This window comes from Mycteria americana, chromosome Z (genome assembly GCF_035582795.1).
Source record: "Mycteria americana isolate JAX WOST 10 ecotype Jacksonville Zoo and Gardens chromosome Z, USCA_MyAme_1.0, whole genome shotgun sequence".
In the NCBI taxonomy this organism is placed as follows: Eukaryota; Metazoa; Chordata; class Aves; order Ciconiiformes; family Ciconiidae; genus Mycteria; species Mycteria americana.
The window spans coordinates 32,908,895-32,928,245 of NC_134396.1; the positions used below are offsets into that span (position 1 = coordinate 32,908,895).

Sequence of the window (19,351 nt, forward strand, 5' to 3'; positions counted from 1 at the left end):
CCCTCCCTCGGCCCCGCCGCCCCGCCATTGGCCCGGAGCCGGTGTCTGTATAACCCCTCCGCCCACGGCGGTTCGCTGCCTCTTCGCTGCTTCCCGCCCACCCGCGCTCAGGCGGAGCCTCAGTGGCCGGAGCGGCGCTGCGGGCTGCGCCCCCATTGGCGCGCTGCAGCCGGCGGCCCGGCCCGCCCCGCCCCGCCGCCCCCTTGGCCGCTCAGGCAGCCGCTGGGTCCGATGCAGTCGCTGGGCGAGGCGAGGCCGGCGCCGCTCCCCTAGGCCGCGCGGAGAGCAGCGCTCCAGGGGCCGCGCGTTCTCTGCCGCGGAGCGCGGCTGCGGAGCTGCGGGCGCCGGCCGGGGCCGGAGCGCTGACAGCCGCCCGCCGCCGCGCCGTTACTCAGCACAACCGGCACCCCTCCCCCGCCGGCCCGGCGTTCGAGCGGCGGCGGTTGGGAAAGTGCGGGGCCGCGCACGCGCCGCCGCCGCCGAGCGGAGCGCCAGGCGCAGGTACGGGCTCTCCTGCCCCCGGCAGCGGCGGGGACGGGCGAGTTGCGGTGAGGGGACGGTGGGGAGCAGCCAGTGCGGCCCCGGCTCGGCGCTGGCGGCGGGGTCGCCGTTCTAGGATCCGCTTCCGAGGTGTGGTGGCGAGTTGGCCCCTCGGCAGGTCCGGCCGTTCCTCTTCTCCCCTCACCTGCCCGCGGCCCTTCTCCTCCGCCTGGGGCAGGCCTGCGGCGGCCCCCCTCCCGGGGCTGTGGCGTGGGGCGGGAGGAAGGGCCGCGGCAGGCACGGGCTCTTCCGCGGTGAGGGAGAAGGCGGTTCGGCTCTGCGACCCGAACCGGGCCACGGGGTGGCGGCCCCGGCGACCCTCCCCCGCCCGCGTCCCGGCTGTGTGGGCTCGGGGCCCTCTGCCCCGCCGCCCTCGGTGCCCCCAGCGCCGCGGGAGGGTGTCGCCTGCCTCGGAGGGCCCGGGGTGTTGCGGGCGGTCTGTCCCGGGGCTGCCGTCTCCGTGGTCCTGCCCCGGGCGCCTTTGTTCGGGGAAGGGGCGCGCTGACTTTTGAAACGCTTCTTAAATTCCGGCTTTTAGCGGGCCCGCACAGTGCCTCCGCGTCAGTGTTGTTGACTTCGGCGAAGTCCTCTTTAGATACAGACGCCTGAAGAGTTCATTTAATTCTCGCGAGCCTGATTTAACGTATTTCTTCACCTTCTGCTGTTGATGGCGGGAGTGACGCTGGCTTTAAAATTGCTCTCAGGTATTATTAATTTAAAAGTTTGAAGTATTTGGCCAGAAGGTAGCCAGAAAAACACATGTCTGCAGAAACCGAAATAGTACCATCTGAACGCAGACCGGTTTTAAAAGCGTAGCTTCTCATCAGTGATTGACCGGCTGGCGCAGTGAAGCGCCAGGTTGTTGTGGCTGAAATACAACAGGGGGCTTCAGCGCCGGTCAGCCTGCAGCAGGCGGCTTTAGCAGAGCAGTCCCGTGGTGCAGAGTCTTGCTTGGAGCATGCAAAACATTATGCAATCCGACTTAAACCCACAGTTGTCTATCTGGGATTTCAGAGGGTTGGTTTGTTCTTTAGGTGAGAAGGAATGGCTAGATTTTTCACTTAGTGTTTCCTGTATTCCCTTTCTTTTTTCAGCTGTGCTATTAGGTTTTGAGGTATGCAAAGTAACCTGCAGGAGAAGAATTAATGTCTCTATATTCAAGTTAAGCTTTATAATATTGCTAGAATTTGTGAGGATAGTAAAGCTGTTTAATTGTTTGAAATCAAACTAACCAAAATGAAGTTTTGGTCCTATCAGGCTTCTCTATTTTTATGTAGGTTGTTTTGCTCTTTGAAAATTACCTTAAAAGAGTTACTTCACAGTAATTCTTGGTATGGCTTTTTCGTTATTGAATAGACTTCCTCTGTGCTCTTTTCCAGACCTACTGTGTATTCTTTCTTAATAATTCTATTAGTTTAATCCTTTTATATAATGCTTAATCGGACACTGATTTTTTTTTTTTTTTTTTCCCCACTAGTTTGTTGATTTATCTGTTGGAGGATGTTCATAGCCTTCTGTTCCATTTTTAATATAATGCAGAAGTTGAAATAAATATGAGTGCTTCAGTAGTGGCTTGAACTCAAGTTTTCATTGCGTTGTGTTCAGTGAAAGGGTGAGGGTAACTACTTTAGAGTTTCTTATTTCAGCAGTATATAATGAAAAATGATGACTTTAAAAAAAACCCAGTCAAACAACAAACAAAAATCCCCCAAAATTTTAATATCTTGCCCGTTAGAGTTAGAGCACCACTAAAATTTACAAACCAGCAGCTGTATTTATGAGTTTGACTTTGTTCTTGTGAATAGTTCCTATGAAATAGGTAATTTAATTTAAATATACAATTAGAATAATTTAATGTAAATGTAAGATTTCTAGATAAGTGTTTGCAAGGGTTGGGCATTTGAGGCTAGTACATACTGAAGTACTCAAAGATATGAATAATAGGAGCCACTCTCTTGTTATGATTTGCAGAGGGAGAAGGACAGGAATAATTGCTTATGTGAAAGAACTACATTTGTGTTATCCTAGGGATCACAAAATAAATATTAGAAGTGTTCTTTCAGATTAGATGGACTTTTCCCCTCCTTCTTCTGTCAGCCTTAATGAAAAGGTTAATTGCCAAAGAATGTATTGAAATTACTGCCTGTGGGCAGTTTTACATTTGTCATTTTCTATGTTACTTTTTTATTCATGAGAGAGTTAGAGATAGATTTGATAAAATGATGTCGCCTTCCTTTTAAAAGCTATCCCAGAAGGGGTAGGTGTTGCTGCTTGGGTCTGTTTTATTTCTTAGCCTTTCTTAGTGCAATAGTAGAAGTTGATCAGTTTTCCACAGTTTCTTCCACAGAATTTTCCCACTTAATTTATATGAAAAATACAGTATAATTTTAAAGGATATATGTATTTCTCTTATTATATTCTTTTTATTGTTAGTAATTTTACCAGCATTAGGAACTTGGTTTGCAGAACAGCACTGACTTCTTTATTAGTACTGAAATGACAGATAGAAGGTGAAATAGTTATGTTGTTAGGATGTGTTGATCTCTGTGTCTGACAATGCTACCATAATGAGCACAGAGATTTACGTCATACGTGCTCAGAAGGTGTTAGGCTATAACTTAGGTATTCACAATGCATCTTAGGCAAATGAGTCCCATTAAAGTCCCATCTGTACTTGTGGAACTCTATGCTTAAGGTAATTTGTGGTGAGTGTTGTTTTTGCCCCAGTTTCAGTAAGAGTCTAGATAAAGCATACATCAAACCCATTTGTTATTAGAGTGATTTGTAATGCAACTTCACTTGTGATACCTTGTTCACATTCCATAAATTATATTTTAGATTTAATAAAATAACTGGTCTCTTAAGACTGTTGATCTCCAAAGCTTTTACCTAGGCTGTGCAATGCCAAATGAACGGGGTTTTGTGACTTCTCTTTTAATTTTTACCGTGATAATTTCTGGCTGGATGAATCATTAGGAAATCATGTTACATGTTTTCTAACATTAAGAACATTAAAAAAACACTATTGGGGGGAGTAACATTAAGTTTAATCCCTCACTGAAGTATCTGAGCAGTATACCTTTTGAGGAAAGATGATGCCTGCTTAGTTGAAGTTAAATTATGACATCTGGTGGATAACTACTAGTCTGAAATGCTGATTCAGTTGAACTTTTAAACAGTGATATCAGAATTACTCTATACACCCTGGGGACTCTCTCACATCCTGGTTCCATTCTAGATCAGAGGTTAAGAACGCACTTGTGTGAATACAATGAATGATGAACCAGTTCCAGTATAATGGGAACATTGTTTGCATTCAGTTGAAGGTATTCTCCTGAGGAAGTTCAGTAGGTGTTTTGTGTCAGATTTGTTCAGTTAGCAATGCTAGGGATCTGCTGTTTTTCTTGGGTCTTCTGAGTGAAGAAAGTAGCAAGTATTTCTTTTAAAGAAAAGAGTTGTTGCTAGCCATGATTTAGATGGAGAACAACTCTGGAATCAGAATATTCAGTTTCAGTAGACAGAGTTCCCATTGGATTAAATAGACATTGTATAAAGTCTACATTACAGTCTAGTGTAGGGGAGAAATAATACTTTAGCCATGGTCTTTAGCATAAGTCATTGGCCGTATGTGGCAATAGCCCATTTTTAGCACATTTAAGCTATCTTGGGGCACAGTACCATCTCAGCTGATTAACTGTGGTTACTGCAGTACTGCCCTGTGTGTAAATTCCACAGGCCAGCTTCCAGTCTTCTGAAATTACTTTGAGAAATAGCAAATATTTTCTGAGTGTGATCATATTTGTAGTGTTGCTGGGCTGTTTATAGTTATAAAATAACGTAAACTCCTATTTTAATTCTTTCTGACAAGTGAATTGGGAAGCAAGTAAGAAATTCTGCAGCTTTTGTTGTATGCTGGAGTAGAGTGCAATCTGCTGGTCCTGGGCAGAATAGGCTACTTATACCTCACTTCTGGATGTACATATTCTTCTAAATTTTTCACATAAAATAACATTCCCCCCCCAAAAAAAAAAAAATTGTAGTCCCTAGCTTTGGCCTTCAGCTTTTCTGAAAAGGTGGGAAAACTTACTCGGAACAGATTGGTTTAATAGTTTCTGATAGAAACAGAAGTGGTTGAATACTGGGTCTTAAGCACTTCTTGCAAAAAAAGCCTGTTGAGGCATCACAGCGGTTTCACTGGGCTGTGAACATGAACTTTCTAAGTAGAGGTGAAAGAAGTGGCTCCTTCGGTGCTCACAGCATTAAGAGAAGTAAAGAAGGAACAAAAGTATTGAGTTTTTCCTGTGTGTGAGACAACCCAAGCCCTTTGCCAGTCCATAGACCTCTTCCATAGACCTCTTCCTCTCTTCTTGTCCTGACTTGCAGGTTAAAATTAAACTTAATGTCCAGATAATCTCACCTGACAGGGAACAGATGAGCTATTCCAAATTTGAGTGACTGATTACATAAATACATGAGGTTGTTGTTTCTGTAGCTGGCAGAAATATGGTCATTTATTCAGGATCTTCATTTAAAAGACAATCTACCTTTTTATGGGAGGATCAGTACACCCTTCCTGCTGTCTGCTCTAAACTGGTAGTGTTGGTCACCCATATCTAAGAATCTGTGATTTCCCTCTATTTTGAAGAAAACTAGAGACTCAGGGTGAAAGCACTGGCTGTAGCAGCCTTGGCAGAAAAATGGGGTTTTGTGCCATACAAAGAGGAGTAGTATTCCAAGAATACTCATGCTGTTTATTGGGCTGTCTTGCTGTGTCTGTGTTTACTACTCTACAAGTATACTCTGTGTAACATTGTATGCAGTATGCATTCATATTCTACCACAGGGAAGAGACCATTCATACATCCAAAATACGGATAGTTGTTCAGTGGTCTATGTTCAACAGTTCTTACAAGCAGTGTCCTCAAAGCTTTTCTAAAGAGAAATTTATATAAGTGTGGAACTATGCTTGTATACAAGTTAGAGGACAAACTTTGAAATACGATCTAAATACCACCAAGTATTACAGTTAGCAGTAACATTTTATTGTTGGATTACCCAAGTATTTCTGAAATGACATGGGACTGTGGACATCAGAAATCAGCTGTTTTTTCCCATTTGTAAACTTGGATCTAGCAGTCAAAGCTGGTACGTGAAACCGTAAGATTGTTTCTGTTCACGGTGACCTGGCAGGAACTGAGCTTGAAACCTGTAGATAGATTTGGGATGGAAAAGTTGTTTAAGGAGAGCTGAAATGTCAGATGCCTTAACACAAGGAAAGTAGTGTAAATGCTTATCTTAGGTGTGCTGGTTTCCAGCATGTCTCTTGGCAGATTTCATTGCTCTTCCTACCTCTGAGAAAAAGTATTGTCACAACAAAGGATTTTTTTCCCCCTCCCTTCTCCCTGCTGTAAATTAAGAGGACACAATGCCTGCTTTTCAGGGCAACTGTATGTTTACCTAGCTTGCTTTAGGTGTATGTGTGTTTACTTTTTTTTCCTCCCCCCACTCTGTTAACCAATGCTTTGAATTGGTAGTATAGATTATATTGATTTGCCAAACATCTGTGACAGAGCATTTGGTTTGGGATGTTTTTGTTAAAGCGCGGAATAAAAATAGTTTTCTCATTAATATAATCCCAATTCCTATGTGCAGTACAGGAAACCTTAGCTAATAATTTCTTTGAAGGGTTTGGAAACATTTATGTCAGCCAGTATATGGAGCAAGGAGGAGTTTATAGTTGGATTTTAGTGTACTGAAGGTCTACAGTGTTTGCTAAGCCAACAGAAGCATCTTGTTTTGCCTTCCAAGTTTTGACCTTCGTGCACCTTTCATACTGCTGATACTGCGTGCAGGAGCCCATAACTCATGATTGCAATACATATTCTCTGTATTTAGGAAACAGTGTAGTGATTTTTGGCTGCAGAGATCTGCATAGCCGTAGTATCCTGCAAACACTGCAACATATTTTAGTTGTTCTTTATAACATATGTATTTGTCAACAGGATGAACATGTCTCTTAATGGCTTAAGATGAGGGACTTCATTTCCTCCAATGAAAATCCAAAACTCATGCTTGTTCTTTCCCTGGGTAATCATATTTTAGTTTTAATATCTGGCAGGGCTTTAGAGTTATCACTCTTCTTTAATAATGTACTCACTCTAAAATAGCTAATAATATCAAATAAGCTATTATATAGAAATTTACATACAGACATAAATCTACGTTTTGTTAAATGTTTCCACTAAAATTATGTATTATTTTCTAGAGAGGTTAAGTTTACATTTTCCATGAGTTTTTCTTTTTTCTTTTTTTATATAGGATTGTAACTAGAAACTGATACTATTCTCTCTTCCTGTTTCAGACTAGAAGATGAATAATCTTTCCTTTAGTGAACTGTGTTGCCTGTTCTGTTGTCCGCCATGCCCAGGGAAAATTGCCTCCAAACTGGCGTTCTTACCTCCTGATCCCACGTACACACTGATGTGTGATGACAGTGGTAGTCGCTGGACTTTACATCTCTCAGAGCGAGCAGACTGGCAATATTCTTCTAGAGAAAAAGATGCCATTGAGTGCTTCATGACTAGAACAAGTAAAGGTAACAGGATTGCCTGTATGTTTGTGCGTTGCTCGCCTAACGCCAAGTATACTTTGCTCTTCTCACATGGAAATGCTGTTGACCTAGGTCAGATGAGCAGCTTTTACATAGGACTGGGTTCACGGATTAATTGCAACATATTCTCATATGATTATTCTGGATATGGTGCAAGTTCTGGGAAGCCAACAGAGAAGAATTTGTATGCTGACATTGATGCTGCTTGGGTGGCTCTTAGGACAAGGTAAGACATTAGTTGCCGTTTTTCTTTTACAGCGTGCTTTTCAGATGGTTGTACTTCATCTGCATTGGTAGTTTAAACAGAAATGCTGTATTTTAGGACCAATAGATTCATATTGAAGCTGATTAGTGGTGTCTTATGGTGAAGGCATTGTCAATATTGAACAGGATCAGTTATAGTACTGATATACTAGAAAAATTGAAATGGGATGAAATTTAATAAGGTATGTTTCAGTCTTGAATGATTAGAAGATAATCCTTATTGTCGCAGTTTGGGATCTTCTCAGTTGGAAATCTCAGAAGATACGAAAAACGTATAATAATTGATTCTGCCATAACTGAGCCACTGATGTGACGTGGGTGAGAGAAGATGCAGGCTGGTTTTTCGGATAGTTCCATCACGTACTTTTTTGGTAGCGAGGGGCAGTGGAAAAGCTGTTATAAGAGAACCTGGTGAGACTCTGTTTGGATTTCTGCATGGTGTTCAGACCATACAGAATTTGTTTCAGAATTCACACTAGCAGCTACAGCATTTCCAAAGATAGCTTTCCGTGTAAAACAAAAAGATATTTTTATCTTAGCAAAATATGATGTGTGGGAGAGGTTGTAATTGATCTGTGTAAATACATTACGGTGGGAACAAAAAACGGGAATTAAATAAGTGGTGTTAGCTCAAATAGATTAAAACCGGACATGGAAAAAAATGCAAATTAGAAGGATGTTGTTTCAGCAATTTCTGTGTTCTAAGCCTCTGAATTTAGGGAGATAAAATAGTAAGATGAAAGACTCTGGAGGCATTCCCTGATACAGGTAAGAATCCCAGGCACCAAGTGAATGCAGCACTGAATACTCACTTCTTAAATTTGAGAGCGTTTTTCACCATGGTTTGTTCCATTTAGAGCAATATTCTTCTTGTGTTACAAGTACCCAAACTACAAAAAGATTATCTTTTAAAACACTGTGCAGTCATAAGGATAGATATTTGCCAAAAAAACTCCCATCATATTGTATATTTTGCACCAAAAAGCTGTGAAAACCTGAATTTAATGTAGAGCAGCATGTTATGGTTCAATCATTGCAACTTGAGCATGCTGTTTAATAATATAATATTGGGATGTGACTTAGTGTAAGGGCATGTGTAAAGACTCTTTTAATCCTGGAGCCTGGTAGTTGTCGCAGTGAATTTAGAACTTGGTCAATGTAATATTAACTATTTTCCTATTACTTTGGAGCAGATTATCCCTTTTTAGTGTTTTAAATACACACGTTGTCTTGCATTTCTTTTACATTATACTTCTTTTTAAAGAAGCATATTTTGTTCATATATTGAAGTAGGGGGAACGCTTATTATCATAAACCTTATACAACCACAGGGGACGGGCATTCGGCCTCATATATTCAAAAACATGCATACTGTGTTGTTAGATTAGGTTTTGGCATTTCTTTTGATTACAGTGCAAAGTTGAGATATAACTAGACATCCATTCTGTAAGCCAAGAGCTGCAACAGGTGCACTGGTGACCGTGGTTTGTAGTTGATAGGTGATCTGGAAGGTAGCCACTTGGTGAAATACCCAGTAATATTGACCAAAAATATAATATGGTTTGTGAACAATGTGGAAGACAGTCTGAGTTGTTTAAATATACCAGAAAATGGAAGAGAACTAGATGGTGAAACTTAATCGTTTGTTTCTGTCCATTTCCAGGCTCTGTTTTATGAACTAATTCGTAATTTTCTCTTCCTCCCCCTGATGAACTTCTGATTGAAAACCTAAAAGAAAATGTGATTGCAACTTGAATTCTCACCTCCATTCTTGAACAATGCATAGTGTACCTTCCCCAATCAAATAAGATTGTTCATTTTAATATCGCATCTGAACATGCCCTTTGCTGAACGGACATTGTCGGGAGGAACTCTAAATACATACTCCATCTGTCTACTTTTTCCTCTTCCATTCAGGAATGACCTCACCTCAATCCCATTTGCTGTCTGCATCTATTTTTTGTGTCAAAACCTCCTTTAGAAATGTGTAATTCTGTCGAGTGTATAGAGCTTGGATTGGTCTGCCCAACTTCTGGATTTCACGAACGTGAACTGAATTTTTTCCGTTGCTTAAAAAGTGGTTGGTATTGCTAGTTTCCACTGTAGTACTTTCAACAACTTTCCAGTTGGCAGACCTCGTCTTGTCCTTGTATCCGAATGCTGAATGTAGCAGGGAGAAGTTCAGCACGTGACTCTGGATATACTGGCTCACACAGTTTGGTTACCAGTCCATGGTATTCTCTTGAGCCCTGAGACAGTGCTCAGCTGTTTTTAAATACTTGATGAATATCTGGACCAGAATGGAGCCTTTGAGCATTTGCTGCAGCATTGATTCACTTTTCTAGCATAGCCTGTTCTGTCAGTGTTAAACTGGCACCATCGTTAACGTTTTATAATGTAAGTGTTCTGCAAAAACAAATTAATTCAGCGGATTGTTTGCAGGATAGATGTAAGTATAGCTGGGATTCCTTTGAAATTCATGTTGATGGGATGAGAGAGGAAAGAGATCCTAGACTTTTAAACTGCCTCACAGATTGTGAGGGGATGGAGAAATTACCTTTGTTGGAGATTGATCACAGCCACCCACAGCTCCCTGCATTCCATGTTCTTAGAAATGGGATCACAGAACCCAGCATTAAAAGGTGTTTCTGGGGTAATTGAAATGCTGATGTGGACTTCATTCTACAGTCAACACAGCTCTTTGTGGTAGAGACGTGTTAGTGTGTTAAGTTTTATATTTTGGAAGGGCAGTCCAGATGGTCATCTGTAAATTGTCACAACTGTCCAGTGGGGACTGGACACCTAGGGTGAAATAGCCTGCAACTAGTATTGAGGGTGATGGTGAGGTTGGTCCAACACTACTTTCTTAAAAGTGGTTGCTGTAAGGGTATGTGAATATTGTCATTCATGTAAATGAATACAGAAAGCTAATTTGGCAGCAGATCAGACGAGGTAAACAGAAGATGCAGATTCTGAATTGTGTCCCTATTCTTTACCTGCTTTCAATATTTTAATAGGAAGCAGTAGCTATCCATGTGGATGCTGACTGTGGAAGAAGGCAAGGTGATTCACTGCCATCATGTTTGGGAAAGTTGTACTTTATTGCATATTCATGTGCATGGGACTATATGAAAGCTGCAACTGAGGACATTCTTTTTCTGACTGTCATAGCTACAAAGTGTTGAAATGCCAGGAGTCATTTTGGGATACGCCTATTTTCTGCTGTCTCTGAAGGCCTTTGATGACAACCTAGCAAGGCTGGAAAGGTTTAACCAGCCCCAGGTGAATGCAGGGCAGGTGGCACTCATTCAGAAACCCGAAGACTTGCCAGAGTTGCCTCATGACCAGATTTACCTTTAAGAAGCCAAACAGTTTTTTCGTTGTGGCTTATCATGGACTGTATAATAATTGAAAAATTGAAGGGTAAATCTCACCATCAGATGGATGTGTCAAAGTGGACAGAATGTCCATAAATTGAACAGCCAAATATAGGAATAATAGCAAATCTATTTGGATGTTGGCTGAAAGTGTTCTTTTGAGAATTCACAAATTACGTATTTTTTTTCATTCAAAAGTGTGAGGGGTTTGCTAGAAGATGAGGTGCCTTAACTTCGATTATTTGGAGACAAATTGAGCTTTTGTTTAAATTGATAGGGAAAAGTAGCTCAATTTATCATGAAGAGAAATCTTGCCAATAAAACAAATGTACCAGTAGCATTGTAAGGTTTAGAAAAGGCCAAACCATCATGAGAGAGGCAGAGGAGGTGCAGTTTATTGATACTACATGCATGGTCAATGGGCTTGCCTCTCATAAAACGCAGTTCCCTTTTTCTTCTAGCAATGTTACATGTTGTATACACAAGAAGGGGAGTGTGCATCTTCAGTTGAGGAAGAGCTGTACGCTCATGAATTTTTATTCATGGCCTGGAATGTTGATAGTTAAAGGTGTGGAGGATGTTCATGCCCTTCATGTTCTGCAACTTGCAGCTGTGATTTCATGTGTTATGTGCATAATGACAAAAGATTCTGAAATGCGTGTTGAAAATTCCCTCAGGATGTTCCCCCTTGTTCCTTGTGCCCCAAGCACGGCTGTCAGTTGGTTATATGCGTGTGTTGCAATAGCTTCACAAACAGTAGCCTCTCTTGAGCATCCATTGCACCTCCTCATTAGTGTGAGCCTGAGAGGTACTACTGAAAAATGTACCCTTCTAAGGTTGATTTTACTAGTATTTTATTTTATTGTAAAGTGAGCAAGTCTTCTAGATCAACAGCAGTAGTTCAGAAGTAAAAAGGTAAATTGCTTTCTGTCTCTCCTAGGTATATCAAGGGCAAAATGGTAGGTAGTCTAAGAGCTTGCAAGTATAGTATGGTAACTTCGGCTTATATTTTGTTGTTAAAGGTAACTGAAATTTTAAAAAAACGAAAACCAAAAACCACTTGTTACAGCCAGACATGCATTTTGTAGTTTGTGTATTGCACATCATGGTAATGTGATGTATATCCAATGAACGTATATAATATGATGAATATCTAATGTAAGTGATGTATGATGTGTATCCAGTTAAAGTGTTCAAGGTAAGGTCGGACGGGGCTTTGGGCAACCTGATTTAGTGAAAGATGTCCCTACCTATGGCAATGGGCTGGACTAGATCATCTTCCAACCCAAACTGTTCTAGGATTCTATCTATGAAAAGAAAAAAAGGAAGGAGGGAGGGATGGGAAAGAGGTGTACTGCCACTAAGATAACTGTTTAGTAAAGCGCAGAAAAGGTCTTGTTAGAGAAATACAAAGGAAACGGTGAAAGAGTTTCTGCTACAGCACACAGTGAAGTTTGTCACAAAGGGGAAAAAAAAGAGTATTTCATTGCTGTTTAACAGTTCTTCTTTTCCTGCCAGAAGCTGAAAAGATCAGGAGTGTTCAGGTTGCCTCTTTTACAAGAGACCATCTATGTCTGATCAGCGTATCTGGGCTTGCAGAAGAGGATACTGGTTTCATTAGTCACCCTGTGTTAGCTTGGGCCCTGATTCTAGGGAGTGGTCTGATGGTACAGTTACAATGATTTGTGGCTTGCTCTTTCTTTTAACCCACCAGTGTCATGTCATTTCTTGCCTGGCCCTGAAGACAGCCAGCACAAAAGAGCAGAAAAGTAGTTGCTCTCCTGCTCCCAGAAGAGATAAAATTTAGTTTCCTAAACTAGTTAGTGAAGCCCAATGAGGGGCAACATGTGGCTGAAGATGCAATTAGGAAAGTTCTCTTCTTTTTGGAGACAGCTTAGCTTCATAATGATATTAACCTCTACCTTTAGTGTGATGATAGGGCAGAAGTTTGTGAGTGCTCAGACACTGTATGTGGATGCTAGCAAGCTTATGTCAACAGAGGTACATTTAGTTCTATGTAAAAACTGCTCTTCAAGTTCCATGTGCTTTCCAGGCAGGTAGCCCTTAGGTGCATGAACATAGAGGATGTTCAAGTGTTGAAAGCAACTGAAATCTCTGTTGCTGTGGGAAAGAGCAGCAGTTGTAGGCAGCCTTTACACTGTGGAAAATACCTATCTAAATTTTATGCCAGATTCAGTCCAGAATAACTTGTCCCTGAAGAAGAGTGCTTTCTCTAAGAAGGTACATCTGTTCACAGCTACTTTAAAGATTTTGTTCCAAGGTCCTTTCTGGTGATTACAGTTTAAAAAAAAAAAAAAAACCCAAACAAACAAAAAACCCCACCATTACCACCACTAACAAACTGAAGGCCTGTCTATTCTGACACCTAAGATTACTTGGGTAGACAATAGTGTTTACATTACCCCTGTGATCAACATTAATGACCTTTCAAAGATATCAACAGTTTTTACAGCATATCTTTGAGCTCTTGTCACCAGAACAGCTACTTACAGCATATGGCTCTGTAACTGTCACATTCCCCTTCCTCAGGATGGCCTGTAATTCTAAGGCACTGATTAAGAGAACATTATTACTCCCTCTTTTTCTCTTGGTCTGACACTTCCTCATTTGGGAGACCAGGTGTGTAGTCAACTAATAATTTTCTACCAAACTTCTTGGACTTTACCTGGAGTTTACAGGACTGCCAAAAGGAGGAGTAGATGCATTTTATGACTAGGGTACTTACCAACAGGTATCTTTTCAAGAATTCTTCCATTTTAGATTGGAAAGTGATACTTTTGGGAGAGAGGAACTGAAGGACAGTTGGGCTCTTCCTTTTTCCCCGAACATTTCAGAAGCCTGTTCAAGAGAAGAGGGAAGACTGGAGACAGACATAGCAGATATTGTTCTCTGGTTTCCAAGCTTCTTGTTTTGGTTTGGTGTGGTTTGTTTGTTTGTTTTTTTCCAAGCCAGAATATTCAAAAGTCTGACTACTTTGAAACACTACTTCTGGTGATTGGCCTTACTATTTTAGTTTCCAGACTGCGAAACAAATAGTTTCTGGTGGGTGCTGTGAAGGCAATCTGTTTGGCTGTGATGCAGAAAGACTTACTTTAATCCAAATATAGTAAATGCTTTTCTTGGGTTACTTTTTGTAGCTAATATTTAGCTATCTTTAGGCTGAAGGATTTGGATCCAAAAATAGGGGGAAGAATGAGAATGAGGAGAATATATGCTCCAAAATATACTTTTAAGCTTTGCTTTAAATTTCCATGCAAATGCCTGCATATTGTAAAACTCAATACCTGAGGAAATGTGAGTGTGATAATTTGCAAGGTTTTTTATTTGAGAACTATGTTATGTCATAACATGCTGTGCAAACTCCATGCCATACTAATGATGCAAAACGTCATGTATTAATGTGAGTTTTGTTCAGATTATAGGAAAGAGATAGAAGGCCATACCGTACTTTCAGAATGGACAAATGTATTTGAGTTATTTTGAATTGGGAGATTAATTGTAAAAGGGTAGGTGCTAGGCTGTTCTCAGGTGTTTCAGAAGAGATACAGAAATAATGAAGACCTTACATTTGTTTTGGTTTCAAAGCTTTAGTTTATTGTATTTTTGTGGTTTGGAATTTTGGGGAAAATCTTTTTGTAATCGGAATGTTTGAATTTTTTTATTCTCTGAGAACTGTTGTGAAGTCGAGGGCTTGCCTGTAGTTCCAGACTGATGTTTGAGTCTTAGTGTTTTAGAACTCTTAATTTGACTATGATCCTAGAAACTCTTTCTAGGAAATGCTGATAGTAATTAAGTAGTCATGATACAGATAGATTCTATGAATGTATGTGTGCTAATACTTTTAAAGCTTTTATGTTTCACTCTAGCAGAACAGAATTTAAATGAATAGATGAATAGTTAAATAGACAATGTTAGCTGTGAACAGTGGATTTTAGCCCCAGTTTAGAAAGCTTATTGAGGTGCCTAATGAGTTCTGCCAGTGGTATTTACATTTTAGTAATGCTTCAATGTGATTTTGTTTTTCTTGAAATCTTCCTAGATTTTTTTTTTTAACTGTTTCTTACATACTGATGTAACACAGAGGACATGTTTTCTGGCTTATTGAAAAGTCCTTGTGGTTTTTTGGTTTTTGTTGGTTGGTAACTTGAATGTCTTGGTACACGTGAACCATCTCTTTTCCTAATGTTCCTGATTTTGAGGCTTTTAGACTTCACTAATTTTAGTGTTTGCTGACCTATACAGTTACCATACAGTTATTTAGCCATATTTATAAGATATTGGACAATTTTTCGTTACCTCTGTTCCCTAGGTTTACTGGAGGCATGTGAAATGTACTAATTTGATAACTCCTTTGTGGGTATGGGTGTTGTTATCTAGCTTTAACAGAAAAGATGCATGCATTTATTGTAGAAGAGGTAGTGGTTGCACTTCACTTCAACTGAAAACAGTTGATTGTCACTCCTTTTAGGATTATAGTCAGTTGGCAAACATTAAACTTACCTCATGCTGATCCACAGTGCTGTTAGGCTAGTCTGCTCTAACTTAGAAAGCTGAACAAGCTTCTGATAATACACGAGAACAATGTTTGTGGGTTTTTTGTTGTTGTTTGTTTTTTGGGGGTTTCTTTGTAATGCTGTGCAGTATCTCTTCCTATTTAAGGTACTTCCTTTCCCAAATAAGTTAAACGAAGGTGCCCAGATAAATACACTTTTGCAGCCTGAACCTGTACTGAGTACTTCATTAGTATAGATTGATGTATCAGCAGCTCACTTCTGCTGTTGGCACTGTTCTTGCCAGCATAACATTCTGCTTAGAGGCTTTTCCAGTGTTACTCGGGAACCAGCTGCTCTTTGTATCCATACTAATGAAGAAAAATATATTAGATCTGACTTGTATAAGTGTTAACTAGATGTTTCATGACTCTCTTGTTTACCTCAGTTAATTACAGAAAAAATTAGTGTTTTCATCTTACTAGGAGGGAGGCTTTGACTTTAATTTTGTAGTGCTTATTGGGCTTTTTTAATTGTGGCCTAGATTGGGTATTCCTCTTGCTAGCTTGCAAGTCAAATCAACTGTGATAAGAAAAAACGTCTCAGCTATTACACAGAATGCATAATATTCTGACCACTGGCTGTATAGGCATGCTTTAGGTCCCACTAAATTGCTGAACAATGTTACCAGCTTGCAGTTTTCATCACATATCAGAAGAGTAAAGCTGACCAAATTTTTTCAATTTGACTATGCTCCACTTGATGGTAACCATAGAGCTAATAAGGCTCTGATCAGTTTTCCATTGCAGGTCCACTAGAGTTACCAGTAAAGACTTTTAACTAGTATACGAGTCACAATTGCATTCACAAATCCATATTTAAAAAAATAAACCCATATTTCAGTATCATTCAGGCATAAGGCAAAAAAAGTTACTGTAAATACAGAGTAAATAATTGTCCCTTTAAGTCACAAATGTTACGGAATATACTTGCTTGTTCTTCTACCAGCTCCTGTTTTATCACTTATCCTCTTCAGGAAACTTTTGTCTTCAGAAATGCTTTTTTTGCCTTGCTGTGTAGTTGTGGTTTTGGCTGTTTCACTTTATATGCCACTCTTGTTAACATTTTTAATTTTCTAGGTACGGAATTCGCCCTGAAAATGTGATTATTTATGGCCAGAGCATAGGAACAGTACCATCTGTGGATCTTGCTGCTAGGTATGAAAGTGCTGCTGTAATTCTTCATTCTCCACTGACCTCAGGAATGAGAGTAGCTTTTCCTGATACGAAGAAGACCTATTGCTTTGATGCATTCCCAAAGTAAGTTGTAGGATTTTTTTATTCTGCATGCATTTTTTTCTCTATTACAGAAGTTTTAGACTAGGAAACAAGTAATATGGCAAATTCCCTGAAATTTCTTTCAAAGATTAAAAAAAAACAGTTGGAGAAAAATTAGAGTGCCTAAAAATGAGGAACATTTGATTTGAAGGAGTTTACAGAACTTTGTAAATCTTCTAGGTTTTTCACATCTCTAATCATTTCAGTGCGTATGTGTTAAAGAAGTGATTAGTTTTCCTATATGTAGCCCCTAATATCACTAATTCTAACAAGCAGTTCTAGTCCAGTGAATTGTTAATCTGTTGACTGTGAACAAAGTCTTTTGCATATGTTTCTGTAAGTCGCAAAGACCAGAAAACTAAGTAGACCTTAACTGAAGAAAATTCCTGTGATGTATTTTAGAAATAGGCCACTAGTTGGCCATTACAAACTGGTGCATTTGTCTCAAAGAATTGTACTTTGAGTGTTTAACTTCAGATTCCCTCCCACCCCTCCCATATATGGTCAAACTTTAAGTGCTAAAATTCTTTCCCTTCTGACAAGCACTTTTTTACTTAAGAACTCTGAAGGAATAGTTTCATCAGTCCAGTGACTTTGATTTTTTTTTTTAAGTGAGCATGGTTGTGAATACCACTTTTAGATGGATTGTTCTGTTATTTGATCCTTATAGTTTCCAGTAGTGCTTTCCTTTCTGTGTGGCTTTACATGTGCTACTGTAATGGCTTCCAGGGTGTTGATAAGATCTAATCTTCTAATGGTTTAAAGAACTTCAGAATTGAATGGTTAAAACTACAATGTGTAATTAAAATGTGAAACTAAGAGTCTAGTCCTTCAAAAAGATTTAATAAAGCTCACTGTGTTCATAGATACAATCTTTTTCTTGCAGCATTGACAAAATTTCTAAAATAACATCTCCTGTGTTAATAATCCATGGGACTGAAGATGAAGTAATTGACTTTTCACATGGCCTAGCGTTATTTGAGCGTTGCCAGAGACCTGTAGAACCACTGTGGGTAGAAGGAGCGGGCCATAATGATGTGGAACTCTATGGACAGTACCTTGAAAGATTGAAACAGTTTGTGTCACAGGAACTGGTGAACTTGTAATTTTCTTTGTACATTTACCTGCTTTTTCATTTCACTGCAGAACTGCACGCCTTGATAAATACGTAACATAAAACCTGAAGGTTGTGTTTTCAAATCATCTTGGTTGCCTTCATTAAATGTACAGGTAATGATTTGTCAACATAATTAATGAAGGGTTTAGTGCCAGTATTATGAACTGGAATTACATGATCATGCAGTCAAGCTTGGCAGTTCATATTACTTTGTGTGAGGTTTTTTCTTCTTAGATGTAAAAAAAAAAAAAAATCACAAGGAGTACTGTATGAAATTTTAATTATATAAAATCAAATGCTGTGAAAGTGTTGCCAAATGCTTTAGCATATCAAAACCAAGTTTATAAATATTTTTTAAACATCTCAAAATGTACTGTGACTTACTTTGTTGCACAGGTGTAAATTAAACCCAGACTTCTAAGCAGTTGTTCTGTAAAAATATAATAGCCATGAAATCTGAGCAAATACTAATGTATGTAATAAGAATAGACAGTCACTGGAAGTGACCCATGCCCTGTTATAGGGGGAGGGGGTGAAAATAGATCTTTCTTTCCATATTTTTCGTATCTTTTGTGCTTAGTTTCACTTTAGTTGTTTTGTTCTTGTGTTGCCCCTTACCTTTCAGGTTAAACAAATTTACCCACTTATCTTCTCAGCAGGCCTAATCTTGCCAAAATAGTGCTGCAAGTTATTGTTCTTGTAACGTAAATATCATTAACATGATTGTTACTGAGGCCACTAAGTACTTTATTGAAACCAGTAAGACTTTTAGAACCTAGAAGGCTTTGTGGACAAAGTAGTTTTATACATCAATTGCGTAGAGATGCAATATTTCATTAGAAAGAACCTGGAAGTTTACCCAACTTTGTAATAAACAATTTGCAAGTTTGCAGTTGTCTGATCAGGCTTACTTTTGGATGTTTAGTGTAAAAGCTTATTGTTTTTTGAGTATTGTAGGGAAATTTTACTAATCGTGCCTGGGTGGGGGGAGGGGCAAGAAGAGAATGTTGACATTTTTCTATTAACTCATAGTAAAATAAACTTTGTAAGTTGCCTTTCCCTTGAATGCATTTTGCTTGAATAAAACTATGAAAAATAAACTTAATTATATGTAGCCTATTTGTAAACAAAGTAATATTCCAACAACACACTGTGCTTCTAATTTTAAGGCCTTATGGAGTTTAATTGTTCTGCTTGTTTTTTGTGATTGAGACTATTGTATACTTAAATGTAGCTTCAAGTATTGTGAAAACTTTGGTTAAAAGATGTGTTGATTAACAGTAAATAATATTCCACACACTTGCTGTTCTTCCTTTCGTTTTTTTTAAACAAAATAGCAACAGTTGCTTGTGATACCAAAATAATAAGCAACTACCCATTTACTCTAGGAAATCTGAGAACTAAAGCAGTAACCCACTCTTATGAATTGTCAGCACATTTCTTTATCAGCAGCTATTTTTCTGATCATACTCCCACCCCTATGCCTCATCTTGCTTCTTTCTGCCATTCAGCATACAGGTTTTCTGCTGCAGAGCTACTTACAAACATTCTTCTGTAATGAATTCAAATTTAGTCTTCTTTGAAATCATCAGTGA

The 19,351-nt window shown here is 39.5% G+C and overlaps 1 protein-coding gene across 3 annotated transcripts; it reads left to right on the forward strand.

Moving 5' to 3' along the window:
- Positions 1–182: 182 nt before the first annotated feature.
- ABHD17B (abhydrolase domain containing 17B, depalmitoylase) lies at positions 183–19,063 on the forward strand. Of its 3 annotated transcripts, XM_075527361.1 has the most exons (5): positions 183–501; positions 6,902–7,135; positions 7,223–7,376; positions 16,442–16,621; positions 17,526–19,062. In XM_075527361.1, exons 2-5 carry the CDS (start codon positions 6,910–6,912, stop codon positions 17,743–17,745), a joined length of 780 nt encoding a protein of 259 aa, XP_075383476.1. In that variant the 5' UTR covers positions 183–501; positions 6,902–6,909; the 3' UTR covers positions 17,746–19,062. The 3 variants fall into 3 exon arrangements, with proteins under 3 accessions (XP_075383476.1, XP_075383474.1, XP_075383475.1); XM_075527359.1 differs by having other exon boundaries at positions 6,902–7,376; XM_075527360.1 differs by lacking the exon at positions 183–501 and adding an exon at positions 1,027–1,244 and having other exon boundaries at positions 6,902–7,376; positions 17,526–19,063.
- Positions 19,064–19,351: the final 288 nt, after the last annotated feature.